The sequence below is a fragment of the Linepithema humile genome, chromosome 7 (genome assembly GCF_040581485.1).
Source record: "Linepithema humile isolate Giens D197 chromosome 7, Lhum_UNIL_v1.0, whole genome shotgun sequence".
NCBI lineage: Eukaryota > Metazoa > Arthropoda > Insecta > Hymenoptera > Formicidae > Linepithema > Linepithema humile.
Window position 1 is genome coordinate 17,432,490 of NC_090134.1, and position 20,481 is coordinate 17,452,970.

The window sequence follows — 20,481 nt, forward strand, 5'->3', positions numbered from 1 at the left end:
ATGTTTAGGAATCGAATTTTCAATGTTGGATTAAAGAACATAATTTTGAAAAGGTAACGTAATCTAAATTCCACGATAATATAAAAAATAAATCTTACCGTATATTTTTACATTAATAATTACAGTTGTTTATGTAATATACCTATTCTCATTGTGCTTTTTTATAGTTCCTTACTTTATGTCTATCTTAATAGATGTCGTGCACGGCAGTTGCAGTTGATTGCAGTGCCGAGTAGTGGCATTTGATGCTGTCCAGTGACATTAGTTACGATCGAATGGTTTGCACAATTGAGTGAGCTTTTTATTATCTTGTAAGCGATATTTAAGTACCTGTACGTGACAAAAAATGATTGCCGTACACTTAAATGTAACTTAACTATTTAAAACCAGGTAGTTATGTATTCTACATATAATTAACAAGCTACTTCATATTAGCACATAACCTACTGTTCCAATGATTTATTAACTTTGACGTGTGGTGAATCATTGTGATGCATATTGATGCAAATTGTTACGTTTTCTCTTTTTATCTAGAACCATTATTGTGACTTATTTTTTATTTCTACAGTTTATGAAAATGTTGAAGTCATGAGAGTTGTCCTACATTGCTTCCAGTAGTATATATTTTATCTCTATGGCTAAAGGAAAATTAAGAGGATCTGATTCCAGTAATAAGGTATGTCAATATTATGTACATATGGCTACAATGGCTTCAGTCTTGGATTATTGTTTGTTGAACATTGATATGATATCTATTGTTAGATAACAACATCAAACGCAGCATTTAAAAATGGAGAAACATACACATGGGAATTTGAGATTAATGAAACACCACCCAGTGCTAGAACATTACTTACCAAAGGTTACATACAGGATGAAATTAATTCATATTCAGGTATATCTGCATGGTTATATTATTGCAAGTTATTTCTGTATATCGACCAATATTTTATATAATACTAATTTGTAGGAGCAACTGTATCGACACGTGGCCGTTTTATGACAGAACAAGACAAACTACGCTGTCCAAATGAAAGGCCTTTATACCTTTATATACAAGGACATACAAAACATAATGTTGATTGTACGTATTGTATCTTTTTCTTTTAGATTAGTAATATAAATTAAAGATGCGTTCTTAATAAATATTTTATGTAAAACAGTGGCGATACAGAAAATTAACGAAATTATTAAGACAGAACATCAAAGTTCTTTAAATAGACCAAGCAGGTTTACAAATGCTCCACCACCTCTTATGAGTTTACATTCTGGAGTTACAACTGTGGTAAATAATACCTCATTTCACTTGTAATTACAGTTTTTTAAATGTATTAACATTGACATATTCTACAAATTAATAGGAAAAAATTTGCATTGGTATCGAGAATGCACCACAAGGCTTTGATTTACGAGGGCGAATATTAGGCATTAGCGATGCAAATTTAATGTACATTAGAGGTGAAACTGGAGCAAATATAGCTTTAAGGGGTAGAGGATCTCAGTTTATTGACCCAGTTTTGGGAATGGAATCTCCGGAGCCGCTCCATTTGTACATAGAGTAAGAATACTTAAGATTTTATACTATTTAATAATTAAATAGATAAATTATGATTAATAAAATATGATTCTTGTTTCCAAAGGCATCCAAAACTAGAGGCATTGCAAAATGCAAAACAATTGGCTATTAACTTAATACAGACAATACAATCTGAATTGCAAACTTACATTCAGCAACAGCCACCACCAGTACAACCTCAGCAAGTTATAGAACAGTCTCAAATACCACAAGGTATGTATTTATTGTTTTTAATTTAATTAAAAAAAAAAAAATTAAAAAATTGTATTATATGAATATAAATTGTATGTATTTTTCTCTCTACAGCCCAATTCCAAACTATGAACATTGGTACGTTAGGCCAGCCAAATGTAGTTGCAATACAACATCAAGGTGATAACATATTTTAAATACCTATTAAAAATGTGATGAAATACTTTTTTCATATAAGACTTATTCAATAGATATTATACAACATTCGCAAAGTAATGTTGTAACATTACCCGCAACAATTCTCACGGCTACCGTGGCCGGTACACCAGGACCTGGTGTGTCAGTCCCCCCACCAGGAGTGCACATACCGCCTCATACTGGACCATTAGTTCCACCTCCACAAGCTCAGGTATATAATTAAATTGAAATTAGACACTTTACTATTATTAAGTTGCTAATAGGAAATAAATCTTATGTAAAAACGTTCTAATTAAAGGAAATACAAACTTTCATGCAACCACCACCTGTTGGACAAGTACAATTAATCGGTCCTCCATCAACAGTAAGTCATCAAGTGCAGTATCAGATACATCCTGGCCAACCACTACAAATTCAAGGAATTCAACCGGGATCGCAGTCCTCCCCACAGCCTGTGGCGCAAATGTATGTCATGAGTCAACCTCCGCCGCAGAATCCCGCACAGCAAAGTTTCATAACGAGTAGTAATGTTCCTGTGAGCAGTGCAGTATCGTACGTCTATACACAGCCGAATATACAAAGACCCGCTACGCCATCGCAGGGAGTTATCGAAACTGTTAATGTCAATCTGCAACAACCTCCCCCTGCGTCGCCGATCAACATAACGCAGCAACCACCACCACCGTTGTTGCATCTCCACTTTCCGCCGCCGAACTTTCCGCCAAATCAACCGCCCCCTCCAGTACCGCAAACCTACCAGATACAATATCAACAGGTACAGGCACCCGCGTCGCAGTCGCAAACGCAGTTTGTTTTACAACCCGGCGAGCATATCGTTCCGCCTCAGCTGCAGCAGAATCACGAACAGTCACAAACTGTCGCTCAGCACATAATACCTCCGCAATTCGAAGGTCACGCGCCACCGTTCCATTTACAAGTACCTCCGCCATCCGCGCAGACTTTCCTAGTCCCGAATGCTCAATCTCCTCAACATCATCAGCAACCGCCGCTCCCTCCTGGCAGTGAGCTTCAGCATCAGCAAGATGGTCCGGTGGAGCAAGGGCCGTTGCCGCAGCCAGTACCACCTCCGCAAATAGTACCGCCGCCGTCGATCGGTCAGATGCCTAATTCTATGAACATTCTTACCAGCGTGCCACCACCGACGCAACCGCCTCCACCGCAAAATGCTCCATGGCTTTATCAAACTCAACAACCACAACCGCAAGGCCAATTGCAGGTAACGATGCTTAGATACCTGGTATCTTTGCTTTCCATTGTAGGTGAAAAAGATACATTTTTAATGCGATAACTTTTTGAATTATTTATAGATGCAAATGCCGCCGCAGAATATACCTCTTCACAACGTACCTCCACCGCAAGCTCAAATACAATATCACCCGCACATACAATATCAAAACGGTCATATACCTGCGCAAGTACATTACACAATGCAACCTCCGCATCAGCAATTCGAGCAGAAGCCCGATTCGCCGGAGCAGCAAAAATCGCACGGACTTAAGAGAAGGTTTTCAGACGTTGATGGAGGTCAGGTAAAGTATCGTTTGTGGATGTAAACATGTCAAAGAAACTCTCATGTAGTTATGTAAAAAAATCTTTGAATATATGTTGCCAGGAACCACCACCATATCAATGTGCGCCATTGCCCGCGCAACGTCATGGCACAGGGTAAGTCGAAGAGAGTATAATTATTTTTATCTATAGAGCGGTACTATAATGTATAAATTAATGTAAGTTTGACAAAGTTACGTTATGTATTCCTTATATGAATAATAGTTGTATCATATATTAGCTGCATAATGTAAGGAATACAAGTTAATGTAACTTTCGTAGCAATTTTATATGTTTAGCTATACCTTGGTAGACCGTAAATGAGAAAAAACTGTATACTTGAATATATAAAGCAGGTTTACCAAGTATAAAATTCTAAATAAGTACTACTAAAAGAGTTGATAATTTCCAGAATCATAGGATATCATAGGATATCAGCGTAGTCGTGTAATAAATATTGAATTGAGCATTAAAACTTTATCAATACACAGAAAACTATTGATAAAGATACAATTGCTTTAGATTGCTTCTGCTTCACTTGTAGCAAACGCAAATCTATAAATTATTCTAGAGTTACATGAAGGAAATGTAAGCCATTATGTTGTTTTCTTACAGAAACCTGCTTTTGCATTACCATTAATGAGGCATATCAATAGTTTTAAAAGCGCATACAGAAAATAAAAATCTAAATCGTCTATGAGATTTTGTAATAGAAAATATTTTTTATTCACAGATATATCATTGCTGTTTCTGACATCTTGTAAGTCAATAACTGTAAGCAAGAATCATTGATTGTAAGATCCAGATATATCCATCCGTAAATTATTTTTTGTCTTTGAAAATTTAATGGTAAGTTTGAAACTTTTCACGTTATCAAACGTTCGATATTTTTATAGTCATGGATATATCTTGCTCTTTCACACAGAATATTATTTGTTTCGTTGGATTGTATGATTGTATAGATTTTTAAAAAAATATGAAGCAACTTTATTATCTTTGCGAATATAACGCGAAGATAATAATAAACTTGCATTTTCCTCATGTTATCCACAATTCTACATCATTGGAATCACTAAATACAGCTTTTGCCAGAATCACTAATTATATGTTCTCTTAGTGATAAGCCAAAAGAGATGGAATGCGACTATAAAGTTATTTTGCGGGGAACAGCAGCTAAAAATTATTGTAGATAAATTATAGATCAACCGAACATATAATTATACAAATTAACATAATTGTAATGTTCTGTGACATTACAATTACGTTCCTAAGAACGTTTTAACGTAAGTTTCAACATCATTAACTGTGATCTGGTAAAACCAGGTATTTTCCATATTTCAGAAGTATCCAAGGGTGTGCATCAGGTGATTTTTGTCTTAATGCTTGAAATGTTTCTCTACAATCATTAATTTGGAATTAATAATACGCACCTGCATTGTTTAAGCAGAGAAGGTGATCGGCAGCAGCAAGTCTTACACGGTCCATCACCCACACCTGCCGGTCTGTCACATGGAGATCGAAACAAGATGCTAATGCCACCTCCACACCCAGGTCTGTAACTAAGAGTATTTAGTTTGAAAAAGTGCTGGATATCTTTTCGAAATTAAAAAAAGTACAACACGAAAAATATATATACCAGCAAAAAGATTGCATTCTTGAGGGATGTTTACTTTTTAATTCAATTCTAGATTCCTTCTTGAATACAATTTTGTTGTTGGCAATCATATTTTTGATCACAGGATATAATTATAATGTTAATATAGATTTAGTTTGGAGAAAAAAACCACAAATCTCTAATATTAAAATTTTGAAAATAAAAAATATTTCAGATAGGTATCTAGCATTGTTTTCTTAATACTCTTAGACTGTAATATATTTATTAATGTAAATAATATTTTGTGGTAAGCATAATATAACTTTTTCTTGATCTTTTAATTTACATCTTAGCAAACTGCTTTTTTATGCATTTGTTGAGGATACCTGCGGAGACGGACATCCGGAAGTAACATGGATTGTTATAATCTTATACTGCGTAGAATGCTTTGATATATAATTATGTTTCAATTTATTTATTATTATTTTAGACTAGACAAAAAAAGCATTGCACGTGTTATATACAATCGCGAAGATGATCTCAAGTATATTCATTTGAATGCTTTCGTTACAATGTCTTTTTTCTTAAATAAATTTGCATTTTCAGATGCAAATGTAATCTGCGATTTTCCAGTTCAGTGTTTGTTTATCCAGTATTAACTATGCTTACTGTTATTAGGATTCTGTTAAGACTATTACATATATATATTTTTAATGTTACTATTTTAAGTTTAATATACTTGGACTTTTATATTTCTTAGGTTAAACGCGTCTTCGTCCGATTATACTACCCAGGAAGGATACATATGACTATTGCATTTGAATAAATATATATATTTGCTATTATATAGATAAAATAATATTGTTAATACGCGAAATATATCTACACTCGCGGAATCTAAAAAGAATAATAACATGATCTGTGTGCATAACATCACTTGTAAGTGACATCTTTGTTGTTGCAGTGACCTAATGGAAAGCAGTCGTGCTACAGAAAATGCGGAAGAAATTTGAAAGTATAGTGTTAACGAATAAATTTATTTTACAGATAGCAAATAATGTGACTTCAGATTCTTAGTGGAACTGATAAGCGGTAAATCATCTAAAGCATCTAATTTACACAAAAATGTAAAAATTGCGTTGCTTGCTTTCAGAATCTAATAGCGATTGCCAAATCGCTCCACTAATTCGATAATAGTTAATGGCATGAAATATTGTCTAATTTAGTCTTATAAGATTAAGACTCGAATTAGAGAACTAAATTCCTTTTTATTGCTACAGTGAGATTTCTCAAGCGGAAGATGAAAACCGGCAGCAGTCTTCTTGTAATATGGATACAACTTTGGCAACTGTCTTTTGCGATTAGATTTGCATCAAAATTCAGAAAACGTTTGCTTTCATATTTTGTGTTCATGATTGACAATATCGTTTGACAGATATTGGAATCATCAAGATTAATTACGCTGAATATGATAAATTAAAAAAATTTTTTTTTTTACATTACAATATTTCATCGCATAATTTGCCATATTAAACACAACACTATGTTGTGTATAGTTATTTAAGGCTATACATCGTATCTTTCTCTACGTATAATGCATCTTTAATCGTTTAGGTGAGAAACGGAGCTTGGATCAAAAGCCCGGAGGACTGTCTTCAGGTATGACACGCATATGAAATGGCATATATATATATATAGCGTATGAAAGCTTTCCCATTTATTGCACCACTCCAGCGCATGATATATTTTGCAAGTAGGAAATGAGCAGAATGTAATGGCGGAATCTGGGAATATCCATGTCGGAAACGGTCCACCTCTACCGCCCCCGCCTTCGCCGCAGGCGCCGTGGCAAAATCATCACGTGCGAGTTCCTTGGGGTAGACCACCGCCGATTCCGAGAGACGGAGAACCTCCCGCAGTCTGCCCGGGATTACCTCCTATCAATATGCCTCCGCCTCAGATCAGGCCAAGAGGTAAGCCCTTTGCTTGACTCATCGTGTAAACTTTATTTGATTATTTTCATGTGATGTCTTGTGAGCATTAAATATGATACATATCTATCGTTACGATCGGCTCTTTATGATTATACGTATGAACTTTTCCTCGGCATACGATAAATTAAAGATCCAATATCATCGTAATTCTTCTTTCATTTGAAAACTTTCAAGGACGTGGTGCTGCTGTCCTTAGGTCTCGCTGACGGTAATCGTTCCCCGACTCAGAACGCCGTGTTAGAGCAATCGTTGAACATTGAGTACAACCAAATGCCGCCGTATACGACGAAACCGCCGCCTTACAACGCGCACCCTTTGATGCAGTCAATTTGCAATCCGCCACCGCCACCGCCGCCGCATCATCAACAGCCGCGGCCGCAGCATCTCTCTCAAGCAGCGCAGCATTATCAAGTGCCAATCTCGCAGACATATCAACCGCCTACATCCTGTCCACCGTGGATGAATTGAAAATTGCAAAACCACCGCGGCATTTCCTGCTCCGATATTTTAACTATGACTTATGAACGCGACTTACCAAATGTGACGCCGTTTCAACGGGTGACGTAATAACATAGCAGTATGCTACAAAGATCTGATATCAGTGTGAAAAGTTAGAACTTGTGAAAAACTTGCATCACGAATATCGTTCCTTATAATAGTTCTAATTTAACAATCTATTTGTACAATCCTTATAGCTGTTATAATTTAATAATTTGTTCTGTGAGAAGGAAAATAGAGCGTGTGTAAAAATATGTAAATGTTGAAGATTATTTATACTGTACATTTTAAATCCTATCCATTGAGAGAGATATGCAAGATATTTTTCTCATTGAATAAGATTGTGCATATAATAAAAAATAACGCCGTACCGGCGAGATAGTTACTTATTAATTGAGGAGCTCGACGATACGTGTGAAGCGTGGCTTGTATAGTAGATATATGCATATAACGAGAAAGACAGCGTTATTATCTTGTGGAACAGTTCTATCATTGTGCATCTAAAGATCACTTGTTTTGTATTTGCACGTGAATAATCACGTTATATTTTACCTCATGGCGGAAAATGTATCACATTTCTCCATTTACTTATAGATAAGTAATACGTATGACTATGTATGCGATTTTTTTATGCAAAAACCAACAATAAATCGTTATTGCTAATTAATGTAGCGATTTACATCGACGATTTGTGCGTCCTATTGCCTTCTCTCTTTCTCTCTCTCGCATGCGAAACGGGTTACAGTTTTCCGCGTCGACACGAACTAGCAAACAGCAGTAAAACCGCACCGTTTCCATTTGCAGCAAGCAATCCTCGCAATTAGCCCCGTTAAACGCCGTCGGGTTAGCGGGAACAGGGGCAGGAACAGCAGCGGCGATCAAATTCTGACCAAGACCGTGTTCCACGGCAAGCAGTGAGTGGGAGGGGATGAAATTCCGCTCGATACAAATTCGATAAAGCCGCCGCCGGCCCGCAAGACTCGCTCGTTATCCGGATCCGGCGGTCTGCTACCCGTTACGTTAGAAAACTCGCAGCTCTCAAGTTTTGCGACCGATACTCTGAGGAAGTTTAATTTACCAAGTAGCATTACACGTGTCGTCGCTGCAGCGAATTCTTTTCCGAATGCGAAATATCGGAAGCTGATTTCTGTTTCGAAATATAATTCTTAAAATAGATTCTAGTTGTAATCATCTTAAGACATAATTCTATAAGCACGTTTTATTCTATTAGCGGACGTTTGAAACATTTTGCACAAAGTTAGAAATTCGACATGATCAAATGCCATCGTAAATTGTCAAGAATGAAGATAACGCAAATGATGATATTTTGCGCGTGATTTGACAGACTGTACATATCGATTGTGGTATCGATCAGTAACCCTTCTCTAGGTGGGAAATACTTCGCGCTTGGTTGGACAGCAGGCGACAAGAGCAGTATCTCGACTAGCCCAGTCTCCAGAATCGATCGTTGTAATCAGGGCTATCGAATCGGTTACCACATCACAGGGATGTTCGCAACAACTATAATTGCTTTTCAGTAATGTCGCTTTGTCCGTCGTCGTCTCATCAGCTTGTCGCAGCGGCGATTGCTTTTCGACGTGCCCGTCGTAAATTTCCCAAGAATTTCGGCCTCGAAAGCACCGTCGAATGTATATGCGAAAATGCGAAGGTTAGCGATTCAATCAAAGAAAGCTTTTTTTTCAATAAAATCATGTGATTACGTAATATAAATAATAATAAGCATCTATAACGTATCCGAATTTTCAGTGAAAATTCGACGTTTTTTACGATCCCATCTATTTGAACCGTACGGTAGATTCCATTTCCTCCATTTCGCATCACGATTCCTGTCAACTGATATCGAGAATTTATTAATGCGCCTCTGACGGATGTACCTTTCCAGACGGAAACCGCACCGAGTCGCGAAGGGCCCATCAATCAAGCGAAATCGAGCTCCTCGCTGGTGAAACGCGCGTGTAACTCAAGATCCGATCACGTATGTCCGACGGGCGTGCGGAACCGCGATTACGACCATTCACACAGCAAGGAGAATACAATCAGCTGTAGTTGCTGCCGGACAAGAAACGGTAGCGAGGACATTTCGGGGCTGCGGGACGAGTGCAGCGGCGGAGATGCAATCGATACTGTGCCGAGTCGAGAGTTTGCAGTTTCGGACGCCGATCAGAAAAATGAATTTGCAAAACTGGCCGATCGAGATAGGTTTACCTCTATTTGCAATCGCTTTCGCGATATACACGGCTTTGATTCTCGAGAACACAAAACTTGTCTACAAATGTTTTAGCAATAATTTTACTCATCGTTGTGTTAGCTGTTCGTACACGTTTGTATAAAATAATATATAAATTATAGTTTGCATCGATTGTGTGACAAAAAAGATAGACTCAATACGTTCCACTTTTTAAAGTTTGGTATAAAAAAAGTAAAGCGTTTTGCGATTAAAATTTGTCATAAAGTAACTCCCGTTCACGAACGCAGGTGCGACATAACGTCGAGAGCAACGGACGACGGAGCCACTAAAACAATGGAATGGATTCCGCAATCCGCGCGCTCGACATTCTATCACCATCGTAAAGCGCGTTGCCCATCAAAAGCATGCTCGAGCCCGGACCCCGTAAATCTTCCATACGATTCTGCACCTCGCGAGAGAAACGACAAGGTCGCATACGGCGACTCCTCGGGGGACAAGGGTAAGGAGTTCGCGTCGACGAGTTGTCACGAAACATCCATCGATCTTGACGGCAACGCGGAGGAGAGTGTCGTTGGAGGTCACGACTCGTGGACGAAGCAGGATGTTTTGACGTGCCATCGAAAAATCGAGGAGTCATCCTGGCGATGTCAATGCGAGCGTTATCCGCGCAAAGAGCCCATCCTGGACCTGTTGAAATCGTCATACGATCGTTGCTGCGATGGATGCCATCATCACCGCGAGCATCATCGTCACGATTGCCTCCATCAGCACTGCTGTTGTCAGCAGCGCGATCACTCGTCCACGAGCGCAAAGGAGTTAATAATAAAATTATCCTATTTATTTAGTCTGAAGTGTGAAAGAAATTTATCTCTCGCGTATTTCTGTCAGATCTGGAACACTTTCGTTATTTCCGAAAAGAAGCAGAGATACGTGACTGAGAAGATGAAAATGCTGTAGCTACAATCTCTGTTTAATTCATTCTCCTCGCATCATTCATATTGCAGATGCGAGACGCACGGGCGCGGTATCTCCGGCGGGAAAGCTCAGCACAAAAGCTGGCGCGATCAGATGCAAGGCGAAAATAGTCGATTGTACGCGCGGCAGTGCTATTCGAAGAACTACTCTGGAATAATATCTGCCTCTTGTGAGCGAAACGACGAAGAGCGCAGCGAGAAAGAGGATGACGACGACGAGGACGACGGCGTAACCGTTATCAATCACAAGGACTCCATGTGCATCCTTGCTGAAAAATATAAAACCGGCAGGAGGTGTCGTGCCGGCAGAAGATGCGATGAGGCTCGATCCGGCGACAGGACGGGGGATAGGGACGAGTGTGACAAATCGTTGACTTCGGAAATCATTGATCAGCCGGAGTCGTCGCTTGAGAGCGCGAACGCGGTTCCGCACGACGGACCGAGCGTGAAACACGTTTGCCGAGCACATTGCGAGAGCTGCGGGACGGCCACGAAAGCGTGCAATCCTGGATGCAATCGACACACGCCGCCGGAGGGTGAATTCGACCGATTCAAGTCCCTTTTGAACGAGACGTCGGCTGCCGCTCACCGCTGCTCAAGTCGAGCGCCTTGCAGACACGCCTTCTAATTCAATTCCGCTTCGTAAACACGTTTACGGCTCTTTACACCAACTTTCCTGTTTTCTAGTTATTTTTAATGTTAAATATTGGTCGCGAGAGACATCGGAATTAAAAAAGAAATTAAAATTTACTTCAATTTACTACTCTTTTTATACGCTTTTTTTTTATTTGGGGCGAGAAATACTACGTGCAACGGTGCACACGAAAAATTCAAAACCGTGCTTTACGTGTTTTCCATTCTGTTAAATTTTCTTTTTTTTTTTTTTTTTTTTTTACAAGATATTACTTGCTCACTGTATTAAACGTGAAATTATGTAGCGGAGTATTAAAACGCTAAACGTCGAGAATAAAAATTATGCAAATCAAATTTGGACGAGCTCATGAAACGGTTTAGCTCGTATCGCTCGAATTAAATTAACGTTACATAGGCGAGACAGTTTAGCTCGTTTCGCTTGTAGTACGCGTGTCCGGGGGCCATTTTCCGTCCGGTGGAGAATTTTAAGCTCGTTACGAAAGCACGGCACGTTAACGGAATTATCGAACGTAAGCATGTGCATTAAAAGCCGCGTTGTCTCCGGCATTCGGCGGCCTCCCGAGGCAGCTTTTTGCTTGCTGCGCTCTTTGAGCCCGTTGCGCGTGTTCGTTGTCTCGTTTCTTTTCTCGCGCCCGCAGCTTCCATGTTAATTGGCTCATCCGCCGCCGGTGCTCGGAAAGGATTCTGCTCGTAGCATCCACCCTCGTCTTTCCCACCCGGAAAATTCGGTTCCCCTGATGCTAGTTCTACACGTCTGTTTCTTCGTCACGTTCCGACTCTACATCGATCTCCCAATTTTCTTCCACGTCTTCCACGCCGTTCAAGTATACATCGTCGTCCACTAGTTTCGCAGACGATTCGTCGAGCTCCTCTTCGTCATATTCTGTTTTACATCCGGATGCATAAAAAAATTATGCAAGTTGATAGCTTTAGAATTTTTCGAAATGTACATTCTAGTCTTCGTAATTATGACATCGCATTTAGAATGATAATTATTTTGCAAACGCAGTAAAAGTCGCCAACCTTCCTCCTCCATACGAGCGCGTGTCAACTGCTCTTTAAATGCGCGTTGAAGTTCCTCGCCAGCTTTCATCAGATCCTCGCGATCACCGAATTCCGTGGGAATGTTCTCGCGAGTTGTGATTTCGTCGAAAACTTTCCGATGCAAATGATTGAGAATAGCTCCTACTACCATCGATTTCTGTGATTCTACTCGTGGCACGTTAATTTTTTTCTCACGATACCGTTTGTAAGCTTTCTGTATTTATAATTGATTATTATCGTTGTTTAGTTCTTCAAATTTGGCACGATATAATACATTTTAATTGCTCAATTTACTTGTATAACGGACGCAGCTTCGTGAGCTCTTTCCAATCCCGATTCCTCATACATCATCTCTAACCAGGCTACGGCTGGAACGCTTTCCGTAGGTTCTATCGTATTTACTTCGTCTTCTTTCGTCTCTTGCGGGCGCGCAGCCACTGCAAATAGCAGTGAAAACAATTTTGCAACTGTTCTAGCACATCAGCGAACAGTTTGAGCAATCTCACTCATTTTCATCTTTAGATTTCTCCTCGTGTAGTATCCGCGGTAAGTAGCCTGTATTAGAATAGCGGCTCTCGACGCCTCCGCCTGTGAAGCTCCCGCCTTCCTCAGGATCTCGAGGGTCCTCGTTGCCGCGCGCTGACATTGAATCATGCCCTGGGACTCGCTTAGCAGCATCCGCTTGTGTCCGCGGAAAGCGGCCTGATTGATGGTAGCGAAAACGACTCTTAAAGAGCTGCGGTCGCGATTAGAGAGACCCATTACGGCCTCGCCGTAGTATTGGTGCGCACCTGTATTATCGTGGCGGACTTCTCCGCCTGTTCCAGCGGGACTCCCGTCGCCCGTAGGATACTTTGCAACTCCACCCTGGACTCAGCGTCGCAAGTCGCGTCTGTGGTCGAAAGGGGGGAAAATTCTCTCATGCACTCCGTTCGTTGCGCTTTATAGGAATGTGCACGCGCGCGCGCACAACGAATCTACCCGCTGCAAAATTGTTTTTCTACATAATTCACTGTGTAATTACCATTGCACACCTGGGCCGCTCGCATGTCTACCGCGTCCAAGTACGCGCGGAATGCCTTCTGAACAAAAGGGAAGGAAAGAATGTTTGAAATATTATTTAACTGCCGGATCCCTATCTGGCACGCGACAGTAAATTCCGCACCTGAATCCTGGGCGCAGCGCGGGCGATCTGTTCTAAGCTCAAGCCGCTGCGGTGAAGTATACCCACGATAGCCTGGCTTCCCAGTAAAATATTGTTTACGACTTTCACCGCAACTGCAATTATTACGATTATAAAACGCGATCTACAATGCGTGATTATATCGTTTACGATTGTCGAGAGAATGATGTGTGCAGATATTTTCTTTCAGTTTTCGAATTTACGTAACGATTTATGAGATAAATATACGTATGTAAATATTATCAATTAATTGGCATCGGGTTTTAATTAGCATCTGGATGTGTTTAATTGAGTAATACGAAGACATATTATCTGATATTGCGAAATTGTTACAAACGACGCAGGTACCTTTTGCATTTTCCCGCGTGATAAAGAGCGCTTCCACATAATCGGCGATGAAGCAATAAATATTCCTCGGTTGCGAGCGCAGAACCTTTACAGAGCAGATAATAATTTTAATCGTCCTTTGACGTGACGCCAGTAAAAGGAAAGTCAAATAACAATTTTATATTGTACCTCGCGTGCGATGTCGGCACATAGTTCGCGTAATCCTTCCGGGACTTTGTATATATGTTTGGCCCTATGTTTCTGAAGTAAAGCGTTCATTTTCGTGATTATTGCTCCGGCCGAGCTGCCTGAATTTATCGACTCTTATCGCGGGTAACATAATACGCGAGAGTTGCTAACTTTTGTGTTAACGAGCGCATGCTCTTTATGACGAACTAATGCAAGGGCGTACAAAATGCGAGTAGACCAAGTCGATGCAAATGCAATTTTTCGTCGAGATACATTGAGATAAGACGATTAAAAAAAGAAAAAAAAAAAAAAAAAAATGAAGGAATGCAGTTCCATTAAGCGTATCATTCGTTTGAATTAGCGTTAAGATATCGAAATACCACAGACGAGATTATTCCTCGACCACAAAATGTTTTTACGATAACACGCGTTCAAAGTATTTGTATTTATTGGACATCGACCCGTGTTTCCTCTGAAGGCCGTTGCTATCAATTTGTCGGTGTCATTGCCAAGTCCTTTCCCTGGCACGATGCCACTCGCCGGCAAAACTCGTTGGCAAAATAATCTGTATGTTACCGTGGGGCATTCCGGGTGTCGATCGGGCCTGACGTGGGGACTCACGGTCAGTTCTTCCTTGACTATGAGCGACGATCGCCCGTGTAGGCGACCGCGCATCAGTAATTATGAACGCATGCGTTTTATTCTCGGTGGCTCTGTCGTTGCTGGCTTCACTGCCGTCGCGTGAGTAACTTACATAACGTTTCGATCTATACTTCTGCCGTTGTTGTTTTCCGACGGCGGTCGCGCAGCGCGGAGTTCCGTGCGAAGAACGAGCGCGGAAGTTTGCGACTTCGCGTGGCAATGCGATTTAATTGCGCAATCAAAAGTCACATTTTGATGTTATGTACTTCGAATAATCGGGCAAGTCGAACAGTGTAATCAATTCAAATTGTGGATGAAAGTGATGTGTCGTAAAATTCCATTCAAATAGTTATGAATGTGATATGCAAATGTGCAATGTAAATTTTTCAAAATAAGAAGCCTCTAAATAATTGGTAGCTACTATTATTTACATTTATTTGTATCTAAAATTTCAGTAGAAATAAGCTCGTGAAAAATCTAATGTGATTTCTGTTTGAATCGCGAGTGAATATTCATAGTCTTGGCGAGCATGAATACTCATACCAGTTTACATTGAGATGTTTTTGTTGCATTCAAGGATCGCAGTAATCGCGCGCGCACTCAGCGTCACAAACCCGATCTTGAATCATCAGTGAAATTTTTTTTCTCTTTGGGAAGATCTTTCTTTCTTTCCACGACTTAATAAAATTGTTGATGTAATTTTATTTGATTAACGTTATCCGTTTTTTCCTTATTCATACGCAATTAATCGAAAATTTTCACATGGCATTAAAGTTCTTCATATGCAATGAAGCATCTTTTGAGAATTCATGAAAGGATTTACATAAAAATTTCACACTTTTAGCGACCATACAGGACGATTATTATGCGTGGCCTCAGTACGGTACTTCTGATCGGTATGCGACAGCCGTGAATAGCCCACCGGGTCATTCTAAGCGGAATGGAAATAACGGTTTTTCCGGACCACCGGGTCATAATAAATGGGGAGGCGGTGGCAGAGGTCCGCCAGGTGCTAACGGTCCTCCCGGATTAGCTGGCGGCGGTCCTCCAGGATTAAACGGTAAACGTCCTCCGGGTTGGAACAAAGTAGATCCCGAAAGGCCGACCGAAGGTGAAAAGCTTCCAGATCCAGGTAGCGGAGAATCCATTCATAAACCTCGCCCTAGTGGCCATAAAGAAAATCCTGTTGGTCCAGACGATCGTATACCCGATTCGAACAATTATCCGCAAAATCGACAGTGCAGGTACGTCCGATTGTCTCGTGGATTGATTAAAAAAGTTCAATATTTTAGCTGCAAAATAATGCGTATCTTATTCACGCTAATTTAAAAGATATTCTAATTATTATTTTCAAACAGAAATGACGAATTTCGTTGCGGAAGTAACGAGTGTTTACCGCAAAGTGTCCAATGCGATAACAAAATTGATTGTCGCGATTCCAGCGACGAAAAATTTTGTACTGATTTCGAGTGAGTTAATATTTCTCTACTATTTATTTTTCCAATTTGCAAGCATGTCGGATGACTAAGTCTGATAATAATCGGATTTCGACTCAGACTTTATTCCTTTGCTAATAATCTGTTCTTCACTTTTTTTATCTTTGGGTAAATCCCGGAGTTAAACGCATATATTATGCATACATTCGTGGAGTTATAGAAACAGGAATAAGCAAGAGGGCTGCGTCCTGCCTGAACAACCGGAAGGCGGGCGTTACGAGGTAGGAGGTTGCGCTGCACGTTGTATTAAACGTCCTGGTGACATAGTTCCCAACAACAGCATTCTCACTTACAGTTGTAAAAACAATTACATACTGAGCGGAAACACTATTTCCGTTTGTGTCAACAATGAATGGTACAAACCGCCATCGTGTCTTAGTAAGTCTACTTAGATGATGTTTATCTTGGAAATCCATTTTATTTGTATAATGTTCTCGTCGGCGGTTAATTAATGTTATCATTTAATTATTGGAGATGGATAATCTTTACAGAAGCAATACTCTTCTTATTTACCGACGTTATATGAAATTTATCATTTGCCTCTTTCGATATTTATCTCCGCAGAAGTGTGCCCGCCGTTAAGCAGCAGCAGCGTAGACATTTCCTGCAGTTACAAGGGAGAAACGGTGTCCTGTAGCGAACGTATACTGCCGGGTACACGGGCTATGCTCGCCTGTAAATCATCTTATAAATTACCTTTAACGAACGATCCGGCTTACAGGGAGATCACGTGTCTCGACGATGGTTTATGGGACCGACGCGTTTTTCGCTGTCTACCAGGTATATTTGTCATTTGCATGATTCCGATTTACAAGATAAAAAACGAAAAAAATTCGACGAACAACCATTCTCCTGTGCACGCTCAACGCTGTCGACTATTCCATTTTTTTTCCTTCAATAATTGCCGTCTGCGCATGCATGATCATATGGCTTTCGAGACTTTTCTGTTTTCCGATTTATGAGTCACGATTTGCGTAATCGCCTTCGTATCACAAAGAAACATCAATAACGTTCTGCTTAATTAGAATGCGGGACGTCAATTGCGCACGGCAACACTTTAATCGTGAATGGATTCGAGGCCAAAGTAGGGGTATTTCCCTGGCACGTTGGCATTTACATGAAGAAAAGTACGGGCGATTACGAGCAGGTATGCGGCGGCACTCTCATCAATAGCAATCTCGTCGTATCAGGTAAATTATCGCGCGAGCGAGTCATTTATTCTTATTGTTCACTTCTTAGCAAGCAACATGTTAGCAATATTAGTATATTGATAGCAAATTTGATCAGGTTTACTGTAAATTTGCCAACATTGCTAATATTTGGTTATTTGAGTTTCATCGCGCTTTCGCAGCGGCCCATTGCTTTTACGATGAGGTTTTCAACAAGCTCCACGACACGTCCAAGTACGCGGTGGCCGCCGGCAAACATTACCGCAATTGGAACGCCAAAGAAGAGTACGTTCAGAAATCGTTAGTGGAGAGTATCCGGTCGGGTGGCAGATATATGGGCGCGCGGGGTAATTTTGCCGACGACATATGTCTGGTGAAGCTGATGACGCCCTTCGAATTGACCGTTTTGGTGAGGCCCGTCTGCTTGGACTGGGACAACGCGTACGAGCGGGAGCAGCTGCGAGTGGGACAAGCTGGCAAGGTAACACTAGCCAACTATCAATCGTGAGAACCGACTAATTAACCGCCTTAGCCCAGTTTAATTAATTGCACGGGCGCTTTGTAGCCGGGCGAAAGTACGCAAATTCGGGAAACTAATAGTTGTTAACTGCATTAGCGACACGATTTTGAACTAAACTTCGAGATACCGTGCACATGGAATATTGTTACATCGCGTATCCATGTTGCGCGTATGCTGGCAAATTTACATGCGATCGGACGGGCCATCTAATTTCTCGAAGTGCACGGCTTGTTTCGTTCGCGCTGAGGGGAAAAAAGGGAGAATCAGATGTGAAGGGAAAATAAAACGGACGCGTGAGCTCACTTCGTGATTTCAGGTGGTCGGCTGGGGTAAAGACATCAAAGGCGAATCCACCGAGAGCTTACAGGAAATTGACATGCCGTTCGTGCCGTACCATCAGTGTTTGTCCGCGGTGCCGCTAGATTTCCGAGGATTCCTCACGTCCGACAAGTTTTGTGCCGGCCACTTGAACGGTGAGTTTACGTGTGCAAATAATTGCGAGATTTATCCGCGCCACTTATGTAAAATTTTCACGAGATTATGATTGATTGTATCAATTGACGATGGATATTGTATCTTCAATAACAGCAGTAATTCGTCAATGTAAATTAACAAGAATACGCGTATACGCTTCTCGTTAAGTCTTTTATCATCATCGTTAATCATACATAATGAAGAAATAATTGCTCAATTATCAGGTTCCAGTGTATGCGAAGGAGATAGTGGCGGCGGTTTATGCTTCGAGAAGAACGGCATCTGGTATCTCCGTGGTATCGTCAGCGTAAGCCCGGAGAAGAGAGGCAGCTGCGATTACAACTCATACGTTGGATTTACCTACATCAGTCACTTCCGTGATTGGATTCGCGATGCTTACGTCAGCGCGTAAACGTTCCGGCGGACGTGAGTTGTCCGGTACATGAAATATGTTGCTGGCATCATCGAGCTTGCAATAACGCCAGACAAGAAGATGTGACGTATAAACAATGTAATAACAGCAACAAAACGGATTGACAATTGACGTCGAAATTCTAATATCGACGGATAAAACGAGAGCGTTTTTCAAGATTTATGCGATCAATTTTTCTATTGATGTTTCTATTCTTTTCTATTGATGTGTAAAAATATCATTTATAACAATTTTTATTATTTGAGTCATAAAACTTTCAGCACGCAATAAAATATTTTAATTACCGGACATTGCTCATTGAATATTTTCATGTCATTAAGAAATAAAGAAGGAAGTCATTATCATCATTATAATAGTTTCTATGATATATTACTTCATAATTGCTTCTACTTTAATACTTCAGTCATACCGATAAATATCTCCGTACGTGACTCTCTGAAACCGACGGTGTTTTCATTTTCATAAAATGAATAACATTTCTGTTACTTTGTGAAAACGCAGCGTTTACTGCGCTTTCATATATTCCACACGTGTTATATATATATTTTTAATGTTAGATGCCATCAAACGTAGAGATCGAGCCGCATCGAAACGCAATCAAACGACGGACTTTGTGACGGATGTGCGGCAGGACAGTTTTATCTGACAGAAATCTAAATTAGTAACGCGCGTTATTTACAGCGACGTTCGCATCATTCGTAACGCAGAGCCTTGTGTCGTCGAGTGCTTTCTTTTTTTTTGCCGTTGTCCCGGTGTATCGCATTTCCCGCAGGAATTCCCCAACGGTATCGAGATTATCTACGATGGCATCGATACCCGCATAGACTTTGTTTTGCGAGCTTACTGTCTGCTCGATAAATTGAGTTCCGGAGTTTGATGACGCATCGGTCGCAGCTAGATATATTCAAGCTTTTAATCCCTCGAATTCGCAACGAAATCGTAATTATTACGCGGCATTTGTGTCAGTGTTGAAATAATAACTATGTTATAAATGAATGTTTCAAAATATTCTACTTTCTGTACAGTACGTGCAATTGAATATAAGAAAGAACGTTATTACTTTCATATATTATATCTTCCGCAATATAGAAGAGGAATTTAACTCATTAGCGATTAATTATTTAATTAGAATTGCCGTACCTTAGCACGTGTAGCACATTGCACGGATGTATGTATTCAACGGTGTCAGGTACACACGTAGATACATGTGTTTGTACCTGGGAACCCGCGTTTGCTCCCTGCAAGATTTATACATTAACAGGATGTGTTCGTTTGCTCATTGGTAAACCGTAGTATGATCATTACACTAAGGGTAGAGGTGGTTAATAGAACGCGCACACGCGAGCTATCCCGATAAGGCACGATCGATACGGCGAGGAAATTTAGCTTGAGACAAAACGGTTTTTGAACTTGCGAGATATATGCGGGTTATCTGATAGCACAAGCACAATACTTGAGAGAAAATTAGAAATTTTACAATAAATATATCAACGTTATTAATTTTATTTTAAAAAGCGATGTAATTCGGCAATAGTTGGCGTACAAT

The 20,481-nt window shown here is 40.3% G+C and overlaps 4 protein-coding genes across 12 annotated transcripts; 3 read left to right on the forward strand and 1 right to left on the reverse strand.

Annotated features, from left to right (window-relative positions):
- Window positions 1-212: 212 nt before the first annotated feature.
- LOC105670058 (KH homology domain-containing protein 4-like) lies at window positions 213-8,288 on the forward strand. 7 transcript variants are annotated; one of them, XM_012363374.2, is made up of 17 exons: window positions 214-390; window positions 569-676; window positions 763-895; window positions 971-1,084; window positions 1,164-1,285; window positions 1,362-1,558; window positions 1,641-1,789; window positions 1,883-1,948; window positions 2,020-2,177; window positions 2,265-3,203; window positions 3,295-3,516; window positions 3,600-3,652; window positions 4,269-4,295; window positions 4,983-5,086; window positions 6,744-6,788; window positions 6,884-7,102; window positions 7,298-7,463. In XM_012363374.2, the coding sequence occupies exons 2-17, from the start codon at window positions 635-637 to the stop codon at window positions 7,327-7,329; spliced, it is 2,622 nt and encodes an 873-aa protein (XP_012218797.2). In that variant the 5' UTR covers window positions 214-390; window positions 569-634; the 3' UTR covers window positions 7,330-7,463. The 7 variants fall into 7 exon arrangements, with proteins under 7 accessions (XP_012218798.2, XP_012218797.2, XP_012218791.2 ...); XM_012363368.2 differs by having other exon boundaries at window positions 216-390; window positions 7,320-8,288; XM_012363371.2 differs by having other exon boundaries at window positions 217-390; window positions 6,887-7,102; window positions 7,320-8,288.
- A 126-nt stretch (window positions 8,289-8,414) lies between these two features.
- On the forward strand, window positions 8,415-11,777 carry LOC105669967 (uncharacterized). Its single transcript, XM_067359150.1, has 4 exons — window positions 8,415-9,290; window positions 9,525-9,841; window positions 10,118-10,645; window positions 10,835-11,777. The coding sequence occupies exons 1-4, from the start codon at window positions 9,162-9,164 to the stop codon at window positions 11,430-11,432; spliced, it is 1,572 nt and encodes a 523-aa protein (XP_067215251.1). The 5' UTR covers window positions 8,415-9,161; the 3' UTR covers window positions 11,433-11,777.
- On the reverse strand, window positions 11,672-14,291 carry LOC105669966 (Radial spoke binding protein 15). The gene is given in 7 exon segments (XM_067359608.1): window positions 11,672-12,716; window positions 12,797-13,204; window positions 13,294-13,394; window positions 13,527-13,584; window positions 13,668-13,780; window positions 14,034-14,118; window positions 14,202-14,291. Coding segments are annotated over 7 exon segments (1,272 nt in total). The 3' UTR covers window positions 11,672-12,299.
- Window positions 13,776-19,223, forward strand: LOC105670067 (modular serine protease). 3 transcript variants are annotated; one of them, XM_012363386.2, is made up of 9 exons: window positions 13,998-14,942; window positions 15,688-16,087; window positions 16,202-16,312; window positions 16,494-16,717; window positions 16,904-17,119; window positions 17,365-17,529; window positions 17,691-17,989; window positions 18,345-18,501; window positions 18,727-19,223. In XM_012363386.2, exons 1-9 carry the CDS (start codon window positions 14,885-14,887, stop codon window positions 18,912-18,914), a joined length of 1,818 nt encoding a protein of 605 aa, XP_012218809.1. In that variant the 5' UTR covers window positions 13,998-14,884; the 3' UTR covers window positions 18,915-19,223. The 3 variants fall into 3 exon arrangements, with proteins under 3 accessions (XP_067215246.1, XP_012218809.1, XP_012218810.1); XM_012363387.2 differs by having other exon boundaries at window positions 14,003-14,942; window positions 16,500-16,717; XM_067359145.1 differs by lacking the exon at window positions 18,345-18,501 and having other exon boundaries at window positions 13,776-14,942.
- The last annotated feature ends 1,258 nt before the right edge of the window (window positions 19,224-20,481 follow it).

What these genes read in the sequence shown, in the direction of transcription:
- LOC105670058 (XM_012363368.2), top strand. Translation starts at nt 635, where the DNA reads ATGGCTAAAGGAAAATTAAGAGGATCTGATTCCAGTAATAAG. An exon ending in ACAGTCTCAAATACCACAAG is followed by an intron (nt 1,790 to 1,882) that starts GTATGTATTTAT and finishes TTCTCTCTACAG; the next exon opens with CCCAATTCCAAACTATGAAC. An exon ending in TTCCACCTCCACAAGCTCAG is followed by an intron (nt 2,178 to 2,264) that starts GTATATAATTAA and finishes TTCTAATTAAAG; the next exon opens with GAAATACAAACTTTCATGCA.
- LOC105669967 (XM_067359150.1), top strand. Translation starts at nt 9,162, where the DNA reads ATGTCGCTTTGTCCGTCGTCGTCTCATCAGCTTGTCGCAGCGGCGATT. An exon ending in GTATATGCGAAAATGCGAAG is followed by an intron (nt 9,291 to 9,524) that starts GTTAGCGATTCA and finishes GTACCTTTCCAG; the next exon opens with ACGGAAACCGCACCGAGTCG. An exon ending in TCGTCCACGAGCGCAAAGGA is followed by an intron (nt 10,646 to 10,834) that starts GTTAATAATAAA and finishes TTCATATTGCAG; the next exon opens with ATGCGAGACGCACGGGCGCG.
- LOC105670067 (XM_012363386.2), top strand. Translation starts at nt 14,885, where the DNA reads ATGAACGCATGCGTTTTATTCTCGGTGGCTCTGTCGTTGCTGGCTTCA. An exon ending in CGTTTTTCGCTGTCTACCAG is followed by an intron (nt 17,120 to 17,364) that starts GTATATTTGTCA and finishes CTGCTTAATTAG; the next exon opens with AATGCGGGACGTCAATTGCG. An exon ending in TTGTGCCGGCCACTTGAACG is followed by an intron (nt 18,502 to 18,726) that starts GTGAGTTTACGT and finishes CTCAATTATCAG; the next exon opens with GTTCCAGTGTATGCGAAGGA.